At 56.6% G+C, this 20,965-nt stretch overlaps 1 protein-coding gene across 4 annotated transcripts; it reads right to left on the reverse strand.

Annotated features, from left to right (window-relative positions):
* Positions 1 to 103: 103 nt before the first annotated feature.
* On the reverse strand, positions 104 to 20,673 carry LOC123373382 (maestro heat-like repeat family member 5). Of its 4 annotated transcripts, none has more exons than XM_045022393.1 (17): positions 20,518 to 20,673; positions 19,058 to 19,416; positions 17,103 to 17,218; positions 15,585 to 15,734; positions 13,452 to 13,606; positions 10,095 to 10,221; positions 8,840 to 9,030; positions 8,282 to 8,419; positions 8,005 to 8,122; positions 7,330 to 7,473; positions 6,767 to 6,943; positions 5,878 to 6,033; positions 4,669 to 4,791; positions 4,187 to 4,289; positions 3,328 to 3,402; positions 2,336 to 2,489; positions 104 to 939 (listed from the first exon to the last, which is right to left on the reverse strand). In XM_045022393.1, the coding sequence occupies exons 1-16, from the start codon at positions 20,532 to 20,534 to the stop codon at positions 2,377 to 2,379; spliced, it is 2,262 nt and encodes a 753-aa protein (XP_044878328.1). In that variant the 5' UTR covers positions 20,535 to 20,673; the 3' UTR covers positions 104 to 939; positions 2,336 to 2,376. The 4 variants fall into 4 exon arrangements, 3 of the variants coding, with proteins under 3 accessions (XP_044878328.1, XP_044878327.1, XP_044878329.1); XM_045022392.1 differs by having other exon boundaries at positions 104 to 947; XR_006580700.1 differs by having other exon boundaries at positions 104 to 947; positions 2,261 to 2,489.
* Between the last annotated feature and the right edge of the window lie 292 nt (positions 20,674 to 20,965).

Genomic DNA, 20,965 nt, shown 5'->3' on the forward strand with positions numbered 1-20,965 from the left:
CTGTGGGGCCCAACGACCAGAGTCCGTGCGGCCGCCCTCTCCGTTGGGGCCGTGTGGCCCAGAGACCAGAGTCCGTGCGGCCGCCCTCTCCGGCGGGGCTGTGTGGCCCGACGACCAGAGTCCGTGCTGCTATCCTGTCTCTCATGCCTGTGTGGCCCGATGGCTCCAGACAATATGGCTGCTCTCTCCCTCAGTGCTGTGTGGCCCAACGACCAGAGTCTATATCACTGCCCTTCAGCGCAGGGCTGTTTGGCTGAGAGTTCAGAGACAAGATGGCCGCCCCTCCTCTTGGGGTTGTGCAGTCTAGTGGCACATTGGGGAGGTGGGCTGCCACCCAAGGATGGATGGTGGCCAGGGTAGGGGGATTCAGGCCCTTGTTACTCCCCTCCAGGTCCTACCCCAGGGCCTTGTCCATGGCCAGTGTGTTTGGCATTGAGTCAGTGGGGATCCAGCCAGAACATCTGACGTCACTCAGCATGACAATGGCTAGTTCTCCCAGGTTACTTCCTACGAGATGTCTCTAGGCCATGGGCTGGGGGTCTCTGGGCTCCCGGCGTGGGAATCTCCCAGAGACTCTGAGCTTCCTTGCACGTCTGCAGGCACCCGGGGATGGGGTTGGGTCTCGGCACCTCGGGGCTCTGCAGTCAGTGGCTTCAGCTGCTTCTGGACTGGAGCCTACAATGTGCATCCTCCATTTTCGGCATCTGCCTAGACCGAGCTGAGCTGCTCCCTTTCACACTGGTGCTCCAGTTGTAGCATGTGCGGCAGGGCTGGGGAGGGGCTTGGCTTCCTCCACCTAGACTGTGAGGTTATGTGTGACTGGTGCACCCCGGCACATCCTGCTCTGCCTCTTCTCTCTCCTCCTTCCCATGCAACAGCTGCTTTGCCGTCTCCCAAGAGATGTGATCAGTGGTGGGCTCAGTTGGCTCCTGTTAGCCTCTAGATGTCTGCAAGAGGGAGAAAGGGCAGGAACACAAATCAGAAGAACAAAACTTTCAAGCAGGGTAGTTTTCCACAGCACAACTCCCCTCCTGCACTTTGCTAATGCTCCTTTGTAACTTCCCTGAGAGCTGGCATTGCGTAAAGAGAGCACCCAACCCCCCACAACCTCCGCTACCCTGTGGGCTGGCAATGGATAGAGGGAGTCTGGGAGACTTTCTCCTCTCTCCGCCTGGCTCTGATGACTGAGGGAATCACATGCGAGAAGCTCTGTGAATGTAGGGCTCTGTGCAGTGCGGAGAGATGTCAGACATGGAGCCCAAAGGTGGGGTTGTCCTGACTCTGCAGTAACTTCATTACAGTGAGAGAGTGTGTGGGGCTGGGGCAGAAGTGGGGCAGTGATGCACTCATGAAAGGAGTAGGGCTAAGGGGGGCCCCGTGGTACAACCACTAAAGCCCCTGTGTGCTGCGTTCCAGCCGGGCCGGCTCTGCCTGGCTGGGGTGGGGCGAGGCGGCTCCACGCGCTGCCGTTCCTCCCCCCTCCCCCCCCGCAGCCGCAACGCCGCAATGAGCACCACGCCGGGAACCTCTGTCCTGGGAGCAGGGCCGGCTCTAGACCCCAGCGCACCAAGCAGGCGCGTGGGGCGGCCCTTTCCCTGGGGGGCGGCATTTGGCTCCAGTGGACCTGCCGCAGGCATGCCTGCGGGAGCTCAGCCGGAGCCGCGCGAAGAGGGGACCGGCCGCGGGACCGGGGAAGGGGCGGCGCTGCGCACGGCTGCTTGGGGCAGCCTATTTTCTAGAGCCGCCCCTGCCTGGGAGGTAGCTCAGTGGTTGGAGCATTGGCCTGATAAACCCAGGGTTGAGAGTTCAACCCCTGAGGGGGCCATTTGGGGATTTAGTTGGGGATCGGTCCTGTGTTGAGGAGGGGGTTGGACTAGATGACCTCCTGAGGTCCCTTCCAACCCTGCTAGTGATAGTCTATGAGCTGCTCTTGCCTGTAGGCTCCGCCCCCTACAGCTCCTGTTGGCTGCGAATCGTTAATCCCACCCTGGCCCTGCCCCTAGCTGCTCCTCACTCCGGCTCCATCCCTCGGCTCGACCTCCACTAGGCCCCACCACCCCTGCTCCAGCCACTGGGCCCAACCGTCCATGCTCTGGTGTCCGACACCAGCGATATGTAGGAGTCGTTCACCTCACTGCTTTCCATGCGTATGGCCCTGAGTTTGTCAGCTCTGGGTTTCATCTGCCATTGTGCTGCCCAGTCACATGGCTTTATTAGATCCCTTTCCACTTCTTCAAAGTCTTCTCTACGCCTCACTGACCTACATAATTTTCTGTCATCTGCCAGTATCCACCTCGTTGTTCAGTCCCTGTTCCAAAGACGCTGTTGTACGTACCATAGCAGGACAAAGAGGTCTTCTGTGTCGGTCCCGGTTCCCTAGTCGAATGCGGAACCCGACACGAGATTTCCAAGCTTCTGCAGCCATTTGTAATATCTATTGAGGATGTGCCCTGTGGTGCTGTCAGATGTCAAAGGCACTTCCTGAAAAGCTGAAACAAAGGAAACGGGTTGAAAGCCCCATGGTGCTGATGTGACTGGTGCCTAGGAAACCTCCCCTTCAGATGGCCATTGCCACATGCTATTAGCTACCCAAGAGTCTGTGGGCAAGAAACAGCAACTCAGCTACTCCCAAAATAGCCCTGGACAGAGAGGAGACCCCATTCTGTGCGTAACTTCCCCCTCCCCCAGCATACACACATCCACACGCTAAAACACAGGCAGGTGAGGGCAACTCTGCTTGGGATGGAACAGAAAAGTGACAGCAGCAGAGGTGTTAAATGATCCAACATTTACGCACAGATCTGCAGAGAGATTTAGACTCCTAATGTCTACTGAAATCCTGTGTGGCCCTGTGCCTTCATTCCTTAAGAGGTCACAGGGAAAGATGTTTCCAATGTGCACTCAGGGGATTTCCTGTGAGTTGATAACCAAGTTCTGAGTGGTTCCCTGGCCTGAAATCTCTCCATTACAGGGAGGACAAGTGATGAATCTTTCCCTACAGAGGGTAATTGTCATCCTCATCATCGCCCTTAATAATAACAACAGCCCTTTTCAATTCTGTCAGGCCTTCCTTTAGAGACGTTCTGACCTCTATGAAGACAGTCTCCCCAAACAGCTCTAAGGCTACGTCTATTCTAGGAGCTAGGGATGGAATTCCCCTGCTCCCGTACACATATCGTGGCACCTCGATGAAAGCTCACGTGACCATCCTTCTTCCTTAAACACTGTCCTTAGACAGAGAGGGACACATTCCAACCTGTGTTCAGGCCCTGTGCTGCACCCCTGTACTTCCCACAGAGGCACAAACACACAGAGGTATTTCCTTACCTTTATACAGGCAGGAGATGCCATCTTCAGTCACTGTTTCAGACAACAAGTCACAGTAATGGTGGATAGTATTTCCTAGACAGACAATGAATCTCATTACTTTTCAAATCCTTTGCTGAAAACTGCGAAAGATGCAGCCATTCTCCCAAGACAGCCCTTGGGAAATTAAATACATTCCTTACACCTGTTCCCAAAGCACATTAGATAAAGCATCAGAAGCCTAGAAGTCACTGAGAGACTGATTTCCAAAGGAGATTGAATTCACATCATGCTGGTTTCCCCTAGGCGCAGCCAAAGAGTTGTTGTGGGCAGGGGAAGTTGGTGCGGTCAATAGAGCTAAGTTGCTCCCTTCATCTTGGAAGACATGTTAATTTTTTCTCTCTCTCTATCACACACACACACATACACCCACCCACACAGAGGGCCGGCTTTAGGCAGCGCGGGGCCCAATTCAAACAGTTTCGATGGGGCCCCGGCAAGGATGACAAAAAATCAACCACAACAACCACATATATAAAAAAACACGTGGGGCTTGTACTCACTGGGTGGCGCTCTGGGTCTTTGGCAGCACTTCGGCGGTGGGTCCTTCACTCGCTCCAGGTCTTCGGCGGCACTGAAGGACCCACTGCCGAAGTGCCGCCGAAGACCCAGAGCGCAGCTAGGTGAGTAAAAATTAAAAAGACGCCTCTAGCCAGGGAAGGGATCCTCACTGGGTGCAGGGCCCTCTTAGGCGCGCCCCCCCACACACACACACTTACTTTCAGGATTCTGGTGCTGTCGGAGGGAACAGAGCAGCAGTCTAGAAAAGGGCTTTGAAGGAAGCAGTTCAAGAAAGCTCGAGTGAAGTTGCTCTGCTTACCAATGAACAGGGCTGCAGAATGTCTGATTGTTGTCTGTGAGCTTTCCAGGTACTCTAAGGCCTGGAACAGGAATTTGGGGATGTGGCTCTTGTTGTTCTGCATCTAGGAAGAAAGGAGGAAGAAACGCACAATATACAAATGACATGTTCTTCCCACAGCGACTAGTCCAGGGAAGCCAAAGCATAGAGCCAGGTCATGGCAACAGCCAGTATGAGCCAATGCGCCACAGCAGCACCTCTCTGGAGTTACTATTGTGTTCTCCAGAACCTCAGCTTTCATTTTCAAAGACAAACGTTTGCAGGTCTGACAGTTGAGGAGAAAATGTTCAAAAATGTGAAGGGATTGTAACTCCTGCAGAAATGAACCAACAGAGAGCCTGGAATAGAGTCCTGCCACCCGACGGAAGCAGATGGATACTCAGGGTCTGGGGTTAAAAAGGTCTCCCTCAAGTCCACTCTCAAGGCACAAGGAATTGACCTACCAAGCACTTCCAGGCACACTTCATGAGCTGTGTGGAGCCATCCCAGGCCATGCTGCGGAACAACATCTTCAAATGAGCCCACCTGAGAAACACTGCGCAGCGGAAGAGCGTCAGTTTGCATCGCTGCAAGAGAAGGTGAGACCAAGAGGATTCTCACTGAGAGAGGGACAGTCTGGGGGACATGGAGCCTTCCCCGTCCCTTGTTCTCCTGCTTTTCCTGCTAGTGGAGGAGATTCCTGTCATTTGTTGTACACAGGAGTGTGCTCAGGAGAGGGAATTGGCTGGAGCGAGCCAGAGCCGTCCTGTCTTTGGATGGTTTGGAGTGGTTGACCAGGGCCCTGCGCTTTGGGGGGCCCCGCACTTCAGGGGGATGCAGGACGTGGGCCATGCAGGGGCCAGGAGCAGGACTCCCGGTCCCACTATGCTATGCCCCACCTCGCCAGCTCCCAGCGTCCTTCTGGAAATGAGCGGGTGGGGGTTTGGGGGGAGGGGAGGAATAGGGATGGGGCAGGGGGCGGAGCAGGGGTGAGAAGAGGTGGGGTGGCACTTGGGGGAAGGGATGGAGTGGGGCTGGGGCTTAGGACAGAGTAGGGGGTGTTGTCCCAGGCCCTGCGCCCCTCTATGGACGGCCCTGGAAAGATTCATAAGAGATCTCCACAGCTCAGTCCTTAGGCGCAAAGAGACTGCATGAGAGCGTGAGTCAGCTTGGGGATCCCAAAGAGTCGGACCAAAGGGGCCCCAGATCAGGCTTCCCTCCACATCCCAGCTGGCCCAACGAAAGAGGGCAATGTTCGGTGAATTCTGGGAAGCTGGGACCTGGAGAAGTTCTCTCAGGAGCTCCAGGGAAGAAGTCAGGGCAGCTGCACCCACTTTCCAGAAGGCTGTGGGCAGATATCAGCTCCCTGAAGTGAAGGGCACTTACAGATCTGTGCTCCCTTTTCTCTTGCTGCCTCTTGTTGTGAACCTTTGGATGCAGCAGCCCGAAGGCCTGAGGCCTGTCTTTGCAGGAGAGGGTCAGGGCTCTTTCCCAGAAGAAGGCTTTTCTTCCCAATTGCGCTGTGAGAATGGATGAGGCACTGGGCTCCAGCATGGAGTGAAGCAGGGAGGAGAAGACTCTGCTTGGGCAAGGGGCTCTGGCCATTAATGGAGTGGGGGCCCCAGGGGATTCTGGCTCTTTGCTCTTCAGGAAATAATGACCGTGGCACTTACCAGTGTCACACTCTCATCCCGGTCTTCAAGATGCAGCAGCAGCGGGAGCAAGCAGTGGATCATTTCCTGCTGCACGATGGGTTTGTCTGGGTCCTTCACGCTGCTCACCACGTTGCCAAGCAGTAAAATGGCAGCGGAGCGCACACTGCCCCTCTCCTGGCAATGACACACAGGGAGTGGGGAAGCCCGGTTAAAGCCAGGCAGGATCAGAGCATAACGCGACAGAGTCATAATCCGCACGCTGCTCTGGATCCCCTGTGATAACTGACTTGGGTCGCGGGAGCTGTGAGGCCACCAGGCCAGCGCCATAGACATCTTGTGCAGAACAGGGCCTGAGACAATGTGCAGGGCCGTGCAGCCCCATGGTGTCCTAGACGCAATGTCTGTCTGGAGAGCACAGAATCCTAGACCCCTAGAAGATGAGGGGAGAGGGAGGGAAGGCTGCTGGAGACCGGTCTGGGGAAGGGGAGGAGCAGCTGCTGGAGCCTTTCAGGGAGGTGCTGCTACAAAACACAGCAGTTCTTTTGCTCCTCGGTGCCCCTGAGAGGCGGGCCATTCCCGACCCACCTCTTTCCTGCTGGGAACCTCCACCTCTTTGGGGGCCGGTGTTCTCCAGACAGCTGGTCGCCTGCCCAGAGCCAGGCCCCTCTCCCCCAGGCCAGGCAGCAGCAGGGGCTGGGAGCATGGCGCTGAGGCTGAGGTTTGCGGAGAAGAGCTCTGACAGGGAGGTGGCTGAGCAGGAGATTCCCCACCCATGGCAGGGGCACCCCTTGGAGGCTCGATGGCAAGGCTGAGGGGTGGGAGACAAGGGGATGGGGAGAGAGAGACAAGGGCACCAGAGACAGGCGGAGGGGGGGGAATGGGGTTCTCCTGTGTTTCCCAGCCTTACGTCATCAATGAAGGGACGAAGGCTGACTGCAATGTCCTGGGAGATGGAGCCAAGCCCCTCCCCATTCAGGAGGTAGATGATGTGTCCAGCTTGATGCATGGCCCCCATGACACGCACTCCGTCCTTGTCACAGAACATGTCCATGATCGCTGGCAGCTGGGCCCGTAACGATTGCACCTGCAGCAATGGAGAAGGCAGCTCATTACTATCCTGGATGACAGCCTGGGGCATATGCTGGCCCATCCCACTCCCACCTATGAGACACCACGGCTGGCATAGCCGCCCAACGGGGCACAAAGTCATTCTCCTGTCACTCTCTGCCAGCTGCTCACTGTAACCTTTGTCTTTGCTCACCCGCCTCCCCCATTGCATCACATCTGCAATCAGGGGTCAGCTCATGGGAGCAGGGACCACGTCGTGCCTTGATTTGCTCAGTAAAGCACCTCCAACATTCGAGTGCTGTGCGTTAAACAACAAGGCTTGTGTGGGGATCTCGCTCTCATTGCTGAGCTATTTGATAGACATCGGCTTCCTCGGTCCCCCGGGCAATCCACGCCTCTCACCTTTTCTGGCTGGAGCACAATACTGCCAAGGCCTCGCAGACTGAGCCGACATACAATGGGATTTTTATCTTGGGTCCATTCCATGAGCTGCGCCTGGAGCTCTGATTTTGTCATTATTGTCTCAATGGAAGGACTCTGGAGAAACTGGAAAGAGCCAAATCAACATCGGGTTGAGGAGCAGAGGTCTTCCTGTGGGGTCTGTTCCCTGGACACTCATCTTTACCAAAAGGCCACTTACTCCCATACAACGTCTCTGGTGTGTAGGGAGCCAGGTGCTGCTCTTTCAGTTGGTTCATTCCCAGAACTTAGACTAATGCACAAGTCACAAATAAACCCCCAGGGAAAGGGGAATCTCCAGGCCTCACTGAGTGCCATGGAGCGACCCCTGGGGCAGAAGAAAAGCAGAACCCCAGGAAAAGGTGAGGAGAGAAGCATGGCCTTGGGGCACTGGAGAAACATCTCCTCTTGTCACATGATCCCACCTAGGCACATCCAGCCAGGAGCGATCTCACCCTGTCTCTCCCTCCCATTCTGTGCCATGCCCCACCACCATCCATGTGCGGAGAGGAGCTAGCTGGCTGTAGGCTGCTGAGCTGCTGACAATGTGCCCAGAGCTTACTGGCCTCAGCTGCTCTCCAGAAAGCCCACTTGTGCCTGTCAACTAAAGAATCTCACCTCAGTGCAGAAAGTCATGGCGATATTTCTCTGCTGCTCCTCCTTCTCCCTTTGAACAGTGGTGACGGCCTCTCTGAAGACGGCAGGGAGCTGAGGGTTCTCAAACTCGATCATGGCTCTGGAACATGGAGCAGAAAGCCCCTTGTGGTTATCAAGGGGGAGAGAGAGTTCCTCTCTAGTTGCTGGGCTGAGATGGCAGCCTGGAACAGAGGAACATTTCACCCGGAAATCCCATTCCCAAGAGAGACCCACTGAAGAGGAACCTTTGGGCTCCTACCTTGCAATCAGGCCAACACCTTGCGAATAGTAATATCGTGAAGATATCATGTCCCAACCCTGCTGAAATTGGATGCTGGCAAATTCCTTCCAGTATCCGGGCATGGAAAAAAGAGTCTTCACAGCCTCCACCGATGTGCTAAAGACAAAAAATACCAGTGTCAGGTAAAGAGATCAGCCCCGAGCATGGCAAAGCTGCACACGCCCTGGCACACACAGCATGGACAGCAGGAGCTAGCCTCCCCGAGGATAGATCCAGTGTGATATCATGGTGCTTCCCTGCCCAATGGGCCCTGTCGACACTGCAGTTTCATTGAGTTTGTAACCAGTTAGTGACACTGTAGCTTCTGAAGATGGTTGGTGTCATCACTCAATGCGGTTGAATACTTGATTCTTTACTGTGACAGGTAACAGGACTCAAGCGGGCATGTGGGGCCAGATCCTTAGTTGGTGTAAGCGAGCCTGGGCTAACTATAGCACCCGAACTAATGATGGCCATGAACAGCCCACATGTGATTAGCAGAACAAATCTGTTCTTCCTTTTCCTTTCAGTCATTACCTTAGGGGGTTGAGGCAGCTGGATCCCTCCTCGGGGCTGGATGTCGTGCTGGCCATGTAGGTCCCTGGCAAGTGCAGATCCATCACATACTGCACTTGCCTGACGCAGAGGATGAGCATCTGGGGATACATTTCCAGGATGGCTTCTCGGTATCCCCATAGGAAAAGGACCTCGTAAATGGTCCTCATTGCCTGGAGGGGGGAAAGAATTTCACTCCACTATCCCAATCTGCCACCTGCCCCCATTGCCATTCGCTATTGTCCTTTTCTCGGGTCTCATTTCCTCCCCAGCCTATTACAAAAGAGGATTGGCTCCTGAGAGGGGAGGAGAGATTTGGAGGGTCCTGAAACTTTACCCATTCCTGGAACGGAAGCAGGATGGAGCCCTACGGAACGGTCAGAAGAGTCTGGATGACGTTATTCCCCATTATTTCGCTTAATGGTGCAGACTCTGTGCTTTGGGTTTCCAGCCATGACTGGACGGGCTGAAACCATCCTGAGGAGATCTGTTCTCATAGCCCCAGTGTTTCTGGCCCAGTCAAAAGTACCGGACATCTCATGATCCCGTGCTGGGAAGATTTCTAGTCACAATTTAGAGAGCCAAAAACCTGGATACTTCCAAGAGACACCCGAACTGCACCTGCTCACTAAAGAGCCACCTAGAGCAGCAAACAGAGCCAGGGCACTAGCAGATAAACCGCTTCAGATCAGTAACTTTTCCTGGGCGAAGCTTTATTTACACCTCTTTGGTTTGCTAGGAGGTGGCCAGGACACACCAAGGCCTGGTCTGCATTACAGAGTTATGTCAACGCAAGGCCCCTCACCCAGCATCACCCTAACGATGGAATTTCCTTCCCATCGGCAGAACTGCCCCTTGGTGCCAAAGTCATAACTCCACCTCCACAAGTGGCAGAGAATCCAGGTGGATGCAGTTAGGTCGATACAGTGTCAGTGTAGACACAACGTCGCGTACGTCAACTGGCTTTCAGGAGCCTTCCCACAATGCCCCACCCTGACCGTACAATCGAGACGAGCGCTTCTGGTGAGGACGGGCACTGCTGACACAAGCAGCAAAGTGCAGACACACACAAGGGGTGGAATTGCTGTGGCGGCTGTATGCCGAGGTTATGTAGGTCGGCTTCATTGTGTAGTGGAGCCGTGGCCTGAAGCTAAGAAGGGGTGAAGCTCCCACACACAGATGCACCCTCCTCCCCGCGGTGGCGGGTTCTCAAAGTGACATCTCAAATCTCACTTACAGCCAGGGACACATTGCCGCTCTTCTCCTCCCGGCGTCTCTGCTGGAGCTTGTCCAGCAGCTGCCGCAGCACCTCCCTGGGGAGCTGTGGTTCTTCCCCCAAGGCCTTCCACAGCTCAATGGCACATCTGCAGATTCAGAAAGAGAAGTCAGACCTTCCCTGCTTGGCCACCTCTTGCCCTCCCCAGGGAGAGGCTTGGAAAGCGGGCAGGAAAGGCGTCTGTGAGAGGAGACACCGATTGGTGCAGGGAGGCTGAGGCAGGGCAAGTCCCGTCAGAGAAGGTTGTATTTATTCCTTTCCCCGAATGGGTTATTGTTCCTGAAGCTAGCACCGCTGTTTCCAGGACAGTGACCATGATCTGACCACAGAGTGACCAGCACAGTGTGACCACCAGACTGTGCAACATTCTGCTCTGTTACGCTAGGCTCAGTCCCGAGGAACTTGCCTGACCTCACTGGAGTTACTCTGGCTATTTGGGGGTGTAACTGAGACCCAGCATTTGGCCAAGTGTCTCTTAGCAGCTGAATCCTACTGCAATGTGGTGGACGGGATCAGACACTGACTCAGAACATGCCCTGATAGGAGAGGATTCAGGAGCTTGGAAGGGGAGATTGTACTGCCCAGTGTGACAGAGCTGGAAGGAAACTAGTACTGAAATCCCCCTCCTCTCTTCTCTCCATTCTTGCTGATCTAAGCACTGCTGGTCCCCCCAGGCATCCGCACAGGAAGACTGCAGACAGATCCAAAAGGCTTCCAGTCATTTGACTTCCAAGTTTGGTGAGGAAGGTCGGACATGGTGGTCAAGCCCTGGGGACACTGAGAACTAGGTTGGACAAACCAAGAGCAAATGGCCTGGATTTAAGGTCTTCAGGATGCTTGACTGAAATTCTGTGCCAACGCTGCCGAGTTTCTATAGCTTCTGAGCACAGACCCTGGAAAGCACTGGGGCTGCTTCAAGGAATTCAAATCTGAAAGGTTTACAAATCAAACATTCAAATCAATATGAAAACCAACACTGTATTCCTCTGGTAACGGAACTGGGTAAGAAATTCAGTTTCTTTCATGCTGCTCTTCAATTCTCTCTCCCATGTGACACAGATTTGTCTATGGTCAGTGCAGAACTGCATTGCAGAGGATGCTGAGGAAAGACGGAGTTTTGACCTCTGGCGAGGGTCCAGTTGGGTTTCACGGCCCCTAGGCACATGCAGTGGTGAGCTCCAGCCGGTTCGCACGAACCGGTTGTTAAATTTAGAAGCCTTTTTAAAACCGGTTGTTCCAGGACAACCAGGTTCTAAAAAGTTTTTAAATTTAACAAAGCTCGGGCAGCTGTCCACCCGGCCCCCGGCCCCAGCTCACCTCCCCCTCTCCCCTGAACGCTCCGCCCTCCTTCCCCTCCCCCTCCCCTGCTTCCCGCCAATCAGATGTTCGCGGGAAGCCTGAAACGAGGAGCAGGCAGGTAAGCCGGGCGGGGCGGACGGCACGTGTGGCCCAGTCCAGCTCCACTTTGAGCGGCTCCCCCTGGCCCCAGCCAAGCTCCCCAGCCCGGTCTGGTCCCGGCTGAGCGGCTCCGACACGGCCCAGCTCGGGACCCGCAGCACCGGCGCCGGTGCCGGCCCGGGGAGTCGGGCCCCACGGTTCCGGTCGAGCGGCTCGGCCCCGGCCCTGCCCAGGGAGTCGAGCCCCGCGGTTCCGGCCGAGCGGCTCGGCCCCGGCCCGGCCCGGAGAGTCGGGTCCTGTGGCTCCAGCCGAGCGGCTCGGCCCCGGCCCGGCCCAGGGAGTCGGGCCCCGCAGTTCCGGCCGAGCGGCTCGGCCCCGGCGCCGGCCCGGGGAGTCGGGTCCCGCGGCTGCAGCCGAGCAGCTCCGGCTCCGGTGCCAGCCCGGGGAGTCGGGCCCCACAGCTCCGGCCCCGCTGCCGGGCGAGCGGCTCCAGCCCCGGTGCCAGCCCAGGGCGTCGGGTCCCGCGGTTCTGGCCGAGCAGCTCTGGCCCCAGTGCCGGCCCGGGGAGTCGGGCACTGCTGCTGGCCGAGCGGCTCCAGCCAGACCCGGCCTGGAGAGTCGGGCCCCGCGGTTCCAGCCGAGCGGCTCCAGCCCCAGTGCCGGCCCAAGGAGTCGGGCCCCGCGGTTCCGGCCGAGCGGCTCCAGCCCCGGTGCCAGCCCGGGGAGTCGGGCCCCGCGGCGCCGGTTGTGGTCCTGGTGGAGTGGACCCGGTCCGGCTCCAGGCAGTGTGGTAAGGGGGCAGGGAGGGGGTGGGTTGTGGGGGGTTGGATAGGGGTCAGGGCGGTCAGAGGGCAGGGAACAGGGTGAATGAATGGGAGCAAAGGTCCCGGGGAGCAGTCAGGAAAGAGCAGGGGTTGGATGAGGTGGTGGGGGCACTCAGGGACAGAGAGAAGGGGTGGTTGGATGGGGTAGGGGTCCTGGGGGGCCATCGAGAATGAGAGGTGGGGTTGGGTGGGTGGCAAGGGGCAGTCAGGGGACAGGGAAGGGGGGGATGGGTCAGAGGTCCTGGGGGGGGTGTCAAGGAACATGAGGCGTTGGATGGGGCACGACCCCCCCCGGGGGGGGGAGGAGGGAACTGGTTGTTAATATTTTGGCAGCTCATCACTGGGCACATGGGGACTGTGTTATAAACACCTCAGCTGGATGGCTCTGCAAAGTGATCGGCAATAACAGCAGGACTCAGAGTTCACAACGTATTGAGATGAAAAGAGGCACTCACCCATCTCAGAGCTGTTATTGCCGGCTGTCTGCAGACTCAGGCAGGCTGCACTGCATTTACGCTATGGTCACGTGTGGATCATTTATTTATTTTGCAACAATTAGGTCTTGAACTTTCTGTCTTAAGAGATTTACCTCTGCTGTGCAGCTCCATAAGGTTGAGTGTGTTTTTTCACCACTTCCTCAGCCATGGAATAACTAGGGATCTGACTGCAGGTAACAATCCTGCACTGGTCCCCAGGGGACGGACAGATGGACCTCATGGGCCTTTTCCATCTCTGCCTTCTCTCACACAATAGGGAGCAGCCAGACCTCATGACCCAGGGATGTGGAGTGAGCCCCAAAGTCATTTATTGGCCCTGTACTGGATGGGAGAGGAAGTGGGGTGACCCATAGAAATCAGGACAGTGCTGGAATTCTTCAGAAAACTGGCATGTCTCCATCCTGGGGAGTGCAGGAGGAGGGTTGGCTCCTCAGTGGTTGGGCCTGGGCATCTCCTCTTAGTGAGCATGGACAGCTCTCTGCACAGCAGGAAACTCCCTCCAACTGTGTCAGCCCGACGGACCCTTCCCGGACTGTGGCCTGTCAGTAGGAGCAGGAAGAGAAATAATGGCCTGAGGTGATAACAGAGCAGCTCCCTACCTGTCCGAGGACAGCGTGTGCGCCACACAGCTCAGAACCACGTCCTGAAGGTGGGGACGAGCCAGCAAGGCCGTGGCCCTCAGCGCTGCTTTTCTGGCTCTGGGATCACAGACGTTGTCCAGCCAGATTAAGATACGTCCCACGACGTCTCCAACCTGGAAGAATGCCAGAAAGTTGAGGGATGGATTTATCCATGAGTGGCCTTCTCCCAGGTAACCCCTCCTGGCAGCCCTGCAAGCCGCCTCTCACCTCGGTTGCCCATCTTGGCTCCTCCATAATGTCAAGAAAGAGGCTTTGACAAGTCCAGGAACCCCAGCCTTCCTGAGGTCTGGTTTAGTATCTTAAAGCTCAGAAACACACACAAAAGCCTTCCCCCAAACCTTACCGTGGGCACAGCCCAAACTCCCCTGCTGTCCCAGGGCCTTCCCTGCCTTAGCAAACTGCTCTCAGCCCTGCTCTCAAGGGCTTCCCTGCAGGAGCCTTTCCTCCATCTCTGCAACTTCCTGCTGATCTCTCTAGCACAATCAGTTCCTCCAGGCCCGTGCTTCTCAACCCAGTTTCCATTGTGGGCCCCATATGTGTTGTGTGGGGCACATCCAATACCACCTGTTTGGCCCTGAGGATGTCCCAGGTAGAGAAGCGCTGCTCCAGACCCAGCTGGTTCCACTGATGTACCCCAGAGCCCATCCCAGAGATGGCAGGCAGGGCTAGTTGGACGGGGCTAGCCAGCTCCAGGCCCCAGCCCTAAGGAGAACCTCTACACTGCAGGATTTTAAAACCTGCCGTAACCAATCTCAAAGCCGGGTCTCTAACCTCGGGCTCAGGCTATGGCACTGGGAACAGCAGTGCAGACCTGGAGACTTGGGCTGGAGCCCCCTCGTCCCCAGGCTTCAGAGCTCAAGTTCCAGCCCAAGCCCAGAAGAGGCTGCATTGCCGTTTGGCCCCACAGTGCCAGCCCTGGGAGCCCACGTCCATAGGGCCAGGCTTTCCGGCTCCTGCTGCAGAGTTTGCAGCACGGGGTAGACAGACCCGAAAGGGACAAGCCGCCCCCTCGGGCTCTTCCATGAGGAATTGGTCATTGCTCTTTCCTCTCTCGAACAAGGAGCAGGAGCTACAACCCGGGTGGCTGGATTCTGGTGCCCTGTTCTGCTAGCAGGAGTTAGAGCCCTGCACAAATCAATCTGCTGATTGGGGGCCATTTGTTAACTTCCCCCTCGGACCTGCTGGAAACAGGGAACTCGGCCAGAGACAGGGACGACCTGCAGGAAACCCCAGGAACAGGCAGGTTTGGGGAGGAAGCTCAGGCTGAGGAGTCTGTTCGTTTATTAGTTTCTGAGTTTCCAGGAAAGCCAAAGCCCAGGAAGGGAATAAGTCTGCACTTAGGCGCCATGGGCAGGCGGTATCTGGGGAAGGGCAGGAATGTCACCTATTTCCAGGCCGAGCGATTGAAGGCAACGTTTAAAGGACTGCAGGGAATGTGAACCCTGATTCCTTTCTGGATAACCCCACCTGCGCAGGCTTGGGCAACTCAAGGAGCTCTCTGGGCTTCAGTTTCCCCAGGTGTCAAACGGGTTGAATTCCTACCTCCCAGGAGGGTGGTGGAGCTTCATTAATCAGGGGGAATAATGACTCTGAGAGCCTCCTACCCAGGGGTTGTAGAAATGAAGTCTGCCAGAAACCTCCCTAGGCCAGTCTAATTCACGGGGGAGGCACTCAGATCCTGTGGGGATGGGCAGCAGGATCAGAGCTAGGGAGAGACAGAGAGAAAAGTGCAAAGCCAAATTCCTCCTGATCCTTCAGCTGGAAAAACAAGGCCCCGCAGCATGTCTGAGGAAACCAGAGTGGAGGCCCATGGGCCGACTAGGTAAGTGCTGCGCTGCCAGGGCCGGGGCTATCGCTCCCCTTCAGTGGGGCTGGGCTGTCCTCAGGGACGTGTCAGAGCTCCAGCGGGCAGAGAACACGCTAAACACCGGACGCCGCGGATCCCCGCGGCCAAGCGATGAAGGGAAAGGGGCTCAGCCAACCTTCACAGCACCATGCCCGTGTGTCCCAGGAACGGTTTCCTAGGAGAGGAAATTCTCCCCTCCCCCTCTCTGCGCAGCATCCCCCTGCCCCACGGCGGGAGTCTCTTACTCTCTCCATCTTGTCTCCGTGTAGAGATACGATGGTCCTCAGCTCTTCCTCGGCGGCTTGAAATCGCTCCAGGGTGGGTGTCGTCAGACCCTTCACGGCTCTCATCAGCAGGGCTTGGAGCTGGGCTGAGGGAAGCTGCTCCCCGGGGGTCTGCAATGAACAGGGACAGAGCCTGTCGGGACTGAGTATTTCCATTGCTCAGCTGCCCTGGAACAGTCTGTCCCGGCGGGAGGCTGGCAGCGCCCAGTGAGCGTGGAGACTCCGGCTGAGCCCTTTTCTTGACAAACCTCAACAGGTGCCGAGGTTTCCTCAGTCTTTCATACGCTTCCCCCTCCCCTCTGCCTGAGAAGAGATGGGAGCCTCTCAGCCGGTGCGGGGACCCCAAGGGCACCCCATTTCCTCCCTCTCTAGCCCCTCCCCCCAGGAAGCCCAGCTTTTGCTGAGAAAGCCTCATTGGCCTGCAAAGCCCAGTCAAGTTGCTTGTTGAGTGCAGCCGAGGGGTCACTGCAGAACCTGCCCCATGTCCCATCCCACCCCGAGCACCTGAGCAGATTGGCTCAGCAACTCTAGCAGCCCACAGTGTCTGCGAGGAAAGGACTGAGAACAGGGCCCAAATGGAAATGCCTCTTCCTTCCCCACCCTGCAGCGTGTGGTGCTGCCACAAAACAGGCAGGAATCGCCGGCAGAACAGAAAGTAGCTTCGACTGAAGGAGCAAGTCTGCCTGGCTGAGGAGAATCCCAAACTGTGGGCCTCTGGGGCCAGCCCCCCGTGGGTCAGAACTCACTGGGCACAATGTTACTGCAGGGGGGCTGGTTCCAGGGTCACCTAAACCTAGGGCCTGGGGTGCTGGAGGCCTTTGCCCTGGTGTCTCAGGCACCTCCTGAGTGTTACTGCAGCTGGCCTGCGTGGCTGGATTAGCACCATCTGTCCTGGATGCCAGCAGCTGAGGATGCAGTAGAGCACACCAGAGCGACACACTCGCATAGATACTCCTGGCACAGGGGATCCAACCTGGGATTTCTGGAGTTTAGTGCAGGAGCCTCTCCCGCAGGAGCTAAAACCCGACTGGTTGTTAGCTAAGGCTCTAGAGCAGACACCTTTTATCTCTGTCTCTAAGTGGTCCTGGTGCCGCTAGACGGGCCAGAACACCCCACCCAGCAGGTGTGTGGGTTACCCCTACAAGTACAGGGAGGGGCCTGGTAGGATTTTCAGCAGTGCCTGTGTCCCATGGAGAGTGCATCAGAATCAGGCACCTGAGTCAGGCACTTCTGCGAATCCCACTAAGCACCTCTGAACTTCTTGAGGTGCCTGAACCCCTTTGTCAACTTAGGCCTTGTTCAAGCAACCCAGAGAAACTCGTAAAGACTGGCTGGAGTCGATCACACTTGAAGAGTGTTTCTTTTCAGCTCCCTGAGCAAGGGGCAGGTAGGTCTCCTGTCAGAGATCCCAGCTCCGGGAGATATTAATACACCCAGCAGGGGAGGCTTTCCAATAGCACAGTCACAAAGCGTCATTACCATGGTCATATGGGAGCTGCTTGGTAATGAGGGGGTGGGAGTGCGCTCTTCTTCCTGCTCTTCTGGGCTCCCTTTTTCCCACTTCCCCTGCGACTCCGACGCCTCCTTCTTCGTCCCTGGAGCAGAAAGAAACATTCGTAACATTTCCCTTTTCCATGTAGTATCCCTGGTTTACAGAGGATGGAAGTCGGGCCCAGAGCCCTGAAGCCACTTGCCCAGGGTCAGACTGAAGGTTGTTGGCAGCTAAGCAGAGAACTCCGATCTCATGGCTCTTCGCTGGGGGCTTTTACCACACGAGGCTTCCTCGGACCTAGGGGCCAGGTTCTTTGCCGTGGTGTATTCTACTTATCCCCTCCCCTTGCACACCTTCCCTGTCAGTGATGGGCAACGGGCCTCATTTGCATTTAACCCCCCAAGAAGTAATGGCTCAGCTCTGGTATGGTTCCCAGGTGTCACCTGCTGAGACCTCTGGAGCATTTTACTGATGAAATGGACCCGATCCAGGAGACAAGAAATGATTTCCTACAACGTCCAGCCTCTCTGTTCTCCTTACAGCCCGGAGCAATGTTAGTACTCCCCACCCCACAGTGCCAGACCCCCAGAGGGGGGTGACCTGACACACTCAGCTCTCCCCACCTCAGAGATGGACCTCAGCCACCCTTGCCAAAAGGATCTGGCACTAAATGGATTCCAGAGTCTGAGGTACCCATCAGGGCCGGCTCCAGGCACCAGCCGAGCAAGCTGGTGCTTGGGGCGGCAGATTCCAAGGGGCGGCAGTCCGTCCAATCCCATTTTGGGGGGGGGGGGGGCTTTGCTGCTGCCGCCGCCTCGGCAGGTTTTTTTCTTTTTGGTTTGCTGCTCCGGCGGCAGCGCAGAGGAGGGGAGCTGCTGGGAGCGGTGCCAGGTCTGCAGCAAGCCCGGCACGGCAGCCCGCCCACCGGAGCGGCGTGGAGCCCTCCCAGCAGGCGGCGCGAGCACCCCGCCTAAGGAAGCCCTGGCCACCCCCCTTGTCTCCACCCCCCGCGCTAGCTGGAGTGTGCACTCCGCTGCCCGGGGGCTGCAGGGCTCGGAGTCCCCCTGCACCCGCGCTCCCGTCGCCCCGCAGGGATTTTTTTTCTTTTTGGTTTTTTATTTTTTCTTCCCTTCGGTGCTCCGGCCGGCTGGGCGGTTTGTTTCACGCCCCCCCCTCCCCCCCTGTCGCTCCGACCGGCCAGCAGGTTTCCTGCTGCCCCCTCCTTTGCTGCTACGGCCGGCAGGTTTGTTCACCCCCCTTCGCTGCTCCGGCCGGCTGGGCGGTTTGTTTCACGCCCTCCCCCCTTGTCGCTCCGACCGGCCAGCAGGTTTCCTGCTGCCCCCTCCTTTGCTGCTACGGCCGGCAGGTTTGTTCACCCCCCTTCGCTGCTCCGGCCGGCTGGGCGGTTTGTTTCACGCCCCCCCCCTTGTCGCTCCGACCGGCAGGTTTGTTTCGCGCCCCCCCTTCGCTGCTCCAGCCAGCAGGTTTGATTCATCCCTCCCCCCGCCCCCTTCATCACTCCGACCGGCCGGCAGGTTTCCCACCCACCCCCTTTGCTGCTCCGGCCAGCAGCTTGGTTTCCTGCCCCCCCCCCACTTCGCTGCTCCGTCCGGCCGGTTTGTTTTGAGCCCCCCCCTTGTTGCTCCGACCGGCCGGCAGGTTTCCCGACCCCCCCTTTGATGCTCCGGCCGGCTGGCTGGCAGGTTGGTTTCCCCCCTTTGCTGTTTCCGCTGGCTGGCAGGTTTGTTCCCCCCACCCCATCGCCACTTCGGCCCCTGCACAATTTTTTTTTTTTTTTTTGCTTGGGGTGGCAAAAAAGCCAGAGCCGGCCCTGGTACCCATCGCTGTCCCGTGAGAAGGCCCTGATGTGTAAGGCTTGTAGGGTGACTGGTGTGAGTATTCCTCACATGCTCCTCGCTAACCATGTGGATTGAATCCTCACCTGTAGGATCCAGTTCAACTTTCCCTGTATCCTCCTGCAGCTTCACGTCCTCTGACTCCACCTGGTTCTCAGCTGCTATCTTCTTCCGGGACAAGTGCCTCCACCTTCTTTGTGAGGAAATTGTTCTCTCCTCATCCCTGTCTGCCATCGAGGTGTCATGTTGGCTACAGACACAAAGTCTTTTCATGCCTGATAAGATGGACCATGAACATTTCCTTCTCTGGGGCTTCTCTGGCAAGGCCTGTTCTTGCTGGCTAAAGTCAGAGCATGCCCCCATTGCTACAGGTTGGACAAGCACTTTGTGCACATGGATCTCTCTGTGCTCCCTAGAGGTGAGTCTTTGGAAAAAGGAACGAAGCCTGGAATAGTAAGAAGGAGGAAATGGTTTTTTTCTGTCATTCTCTAAAGGAAGGGAATTAGTTTGCCCAGGATTCACAGGTCCATGAGACCGGTCTTTTGAAGCCATCTGCTCCTCTAATAGCCAGGACTGGTTCATACAACCGAGAACATAAGCAACCCAAGACTGCCCATCCTGGGTCCAACCAAAGGTCCATCTAGCCCATTATCCTGTGTTCAGACAGTAGCCAGTGCCCCCAGAGGGAATGAACAATACACCTACATTAGACAATCATTACATGAGACAAAAGGTTTCTATTCACAACGGGAAGGCAAGGAGTGCATTGGGGCAACTCCAGAGGAAATACTATTTATGGAGATATCAGTCTAAATTCTACACCAGTTTTGTTATCTTCCCTTTAGGTGATACCCTGGAAATTCACCCCCACTCGTCTGCTGAAAGAGAAAACAGTGGAAATCTGCCTCCAGAGAAGGTGAAAGGCTGGCGCAGGAGGGAGTTGAAAGATTCCGACGTTCAAATCAAAACGGAACGTTGAGACCTGACTGTTGCAACACTGGCCCCCACCAGTCCCTAGGACGTGGGTGGCCGACCTGAGCCTGAGAAGGAGCCAGAATTTACCAATGAACATTGCCAAAGAGCCACAGTAATATGTCAGCAGCCCCCCATCCGCTACCGCCCCAGCCCCCAGCATCTCCCTCCCGCCGGCAGCCCCCGCAATCAGCGCCTCCCCCTCCCTCCCCACTCCTTCTGCCCACCGCAATCAGCTGTTTCACAGTGAGCAGGAGGCTGTGGTGGGGAGGGGGGAGGAGCGAGGGCGTGGCAGGCTCAGAGGAAGGGGCAGGGGCCTTGGGGGAAAGGGTGGGGTGGTGGCAGGAGCTGCGGCAGAGCAGGGGGTTGAGCAGTGAGCACCCCAAAGCATATTGGAAAGTTAGCATCTGTAGCTCCAGCCTGGGAGTCAGCGCCTATGCAAGGAGCCACATAGTAACCTCTGAAGAGCCACATGTGACTCTGGAGTCACAGGTTGGCCCCCCCTGGGCTAGGAGAAGGAGGCACCAACCTGTCATGTGCGCTCTAAGGAGCAGGAAAAGAATCTTGGAATTACCTTCTGTAAAAACTCATCTTCTTTCGAACACCTGTGGAAATAGCTGATTCAAGAAGTTGTTGAGAGATGGCTAGTACGCGTCTATCAGCAGCTCCTTGGGTCACCAGCCGTTGTCAACCAAGCCAGTTGGCAGACTGAAGGCAGGGCAAGAATGCTGAAGCAGAGCATTCTTTGCAGTTGGGATACGTGACATCACAATAAACTTAACCATAAACACCCCTGGACACCCACCCAGAGAGACATGGACACAGAAGAGTTCATAACATTAACAACACTCACCAGAAATCTCTAGGAATTTTGATTTTGGGAAGGGGGATTATAGACACCAATTGCACGGGTGCTCTGGGCATGGAGCACCCACAAGGAAAAAATTAGTGGGTGCTTAGCACCCACTGGCAGCCAAGCTCTGCCCTGCCTGCAGTGCATCTCGCCCGCCAGTGGCCCTAGT

The sequence above is a fragment of the Mauremys mutica genome, chromosome 6 (assembly GCF_020497125.1).
Source record: "Mauremys mutica isolate MM-2020 ecotype Southern chromosome 6, ASM2049712v1, whole genome shotgun sequence".
Lineage (NCBI taxonomy): Eukaryota > Metazoa > Chordata > Testudines > Geoemydidae > Mauremys > Mauremys mutica.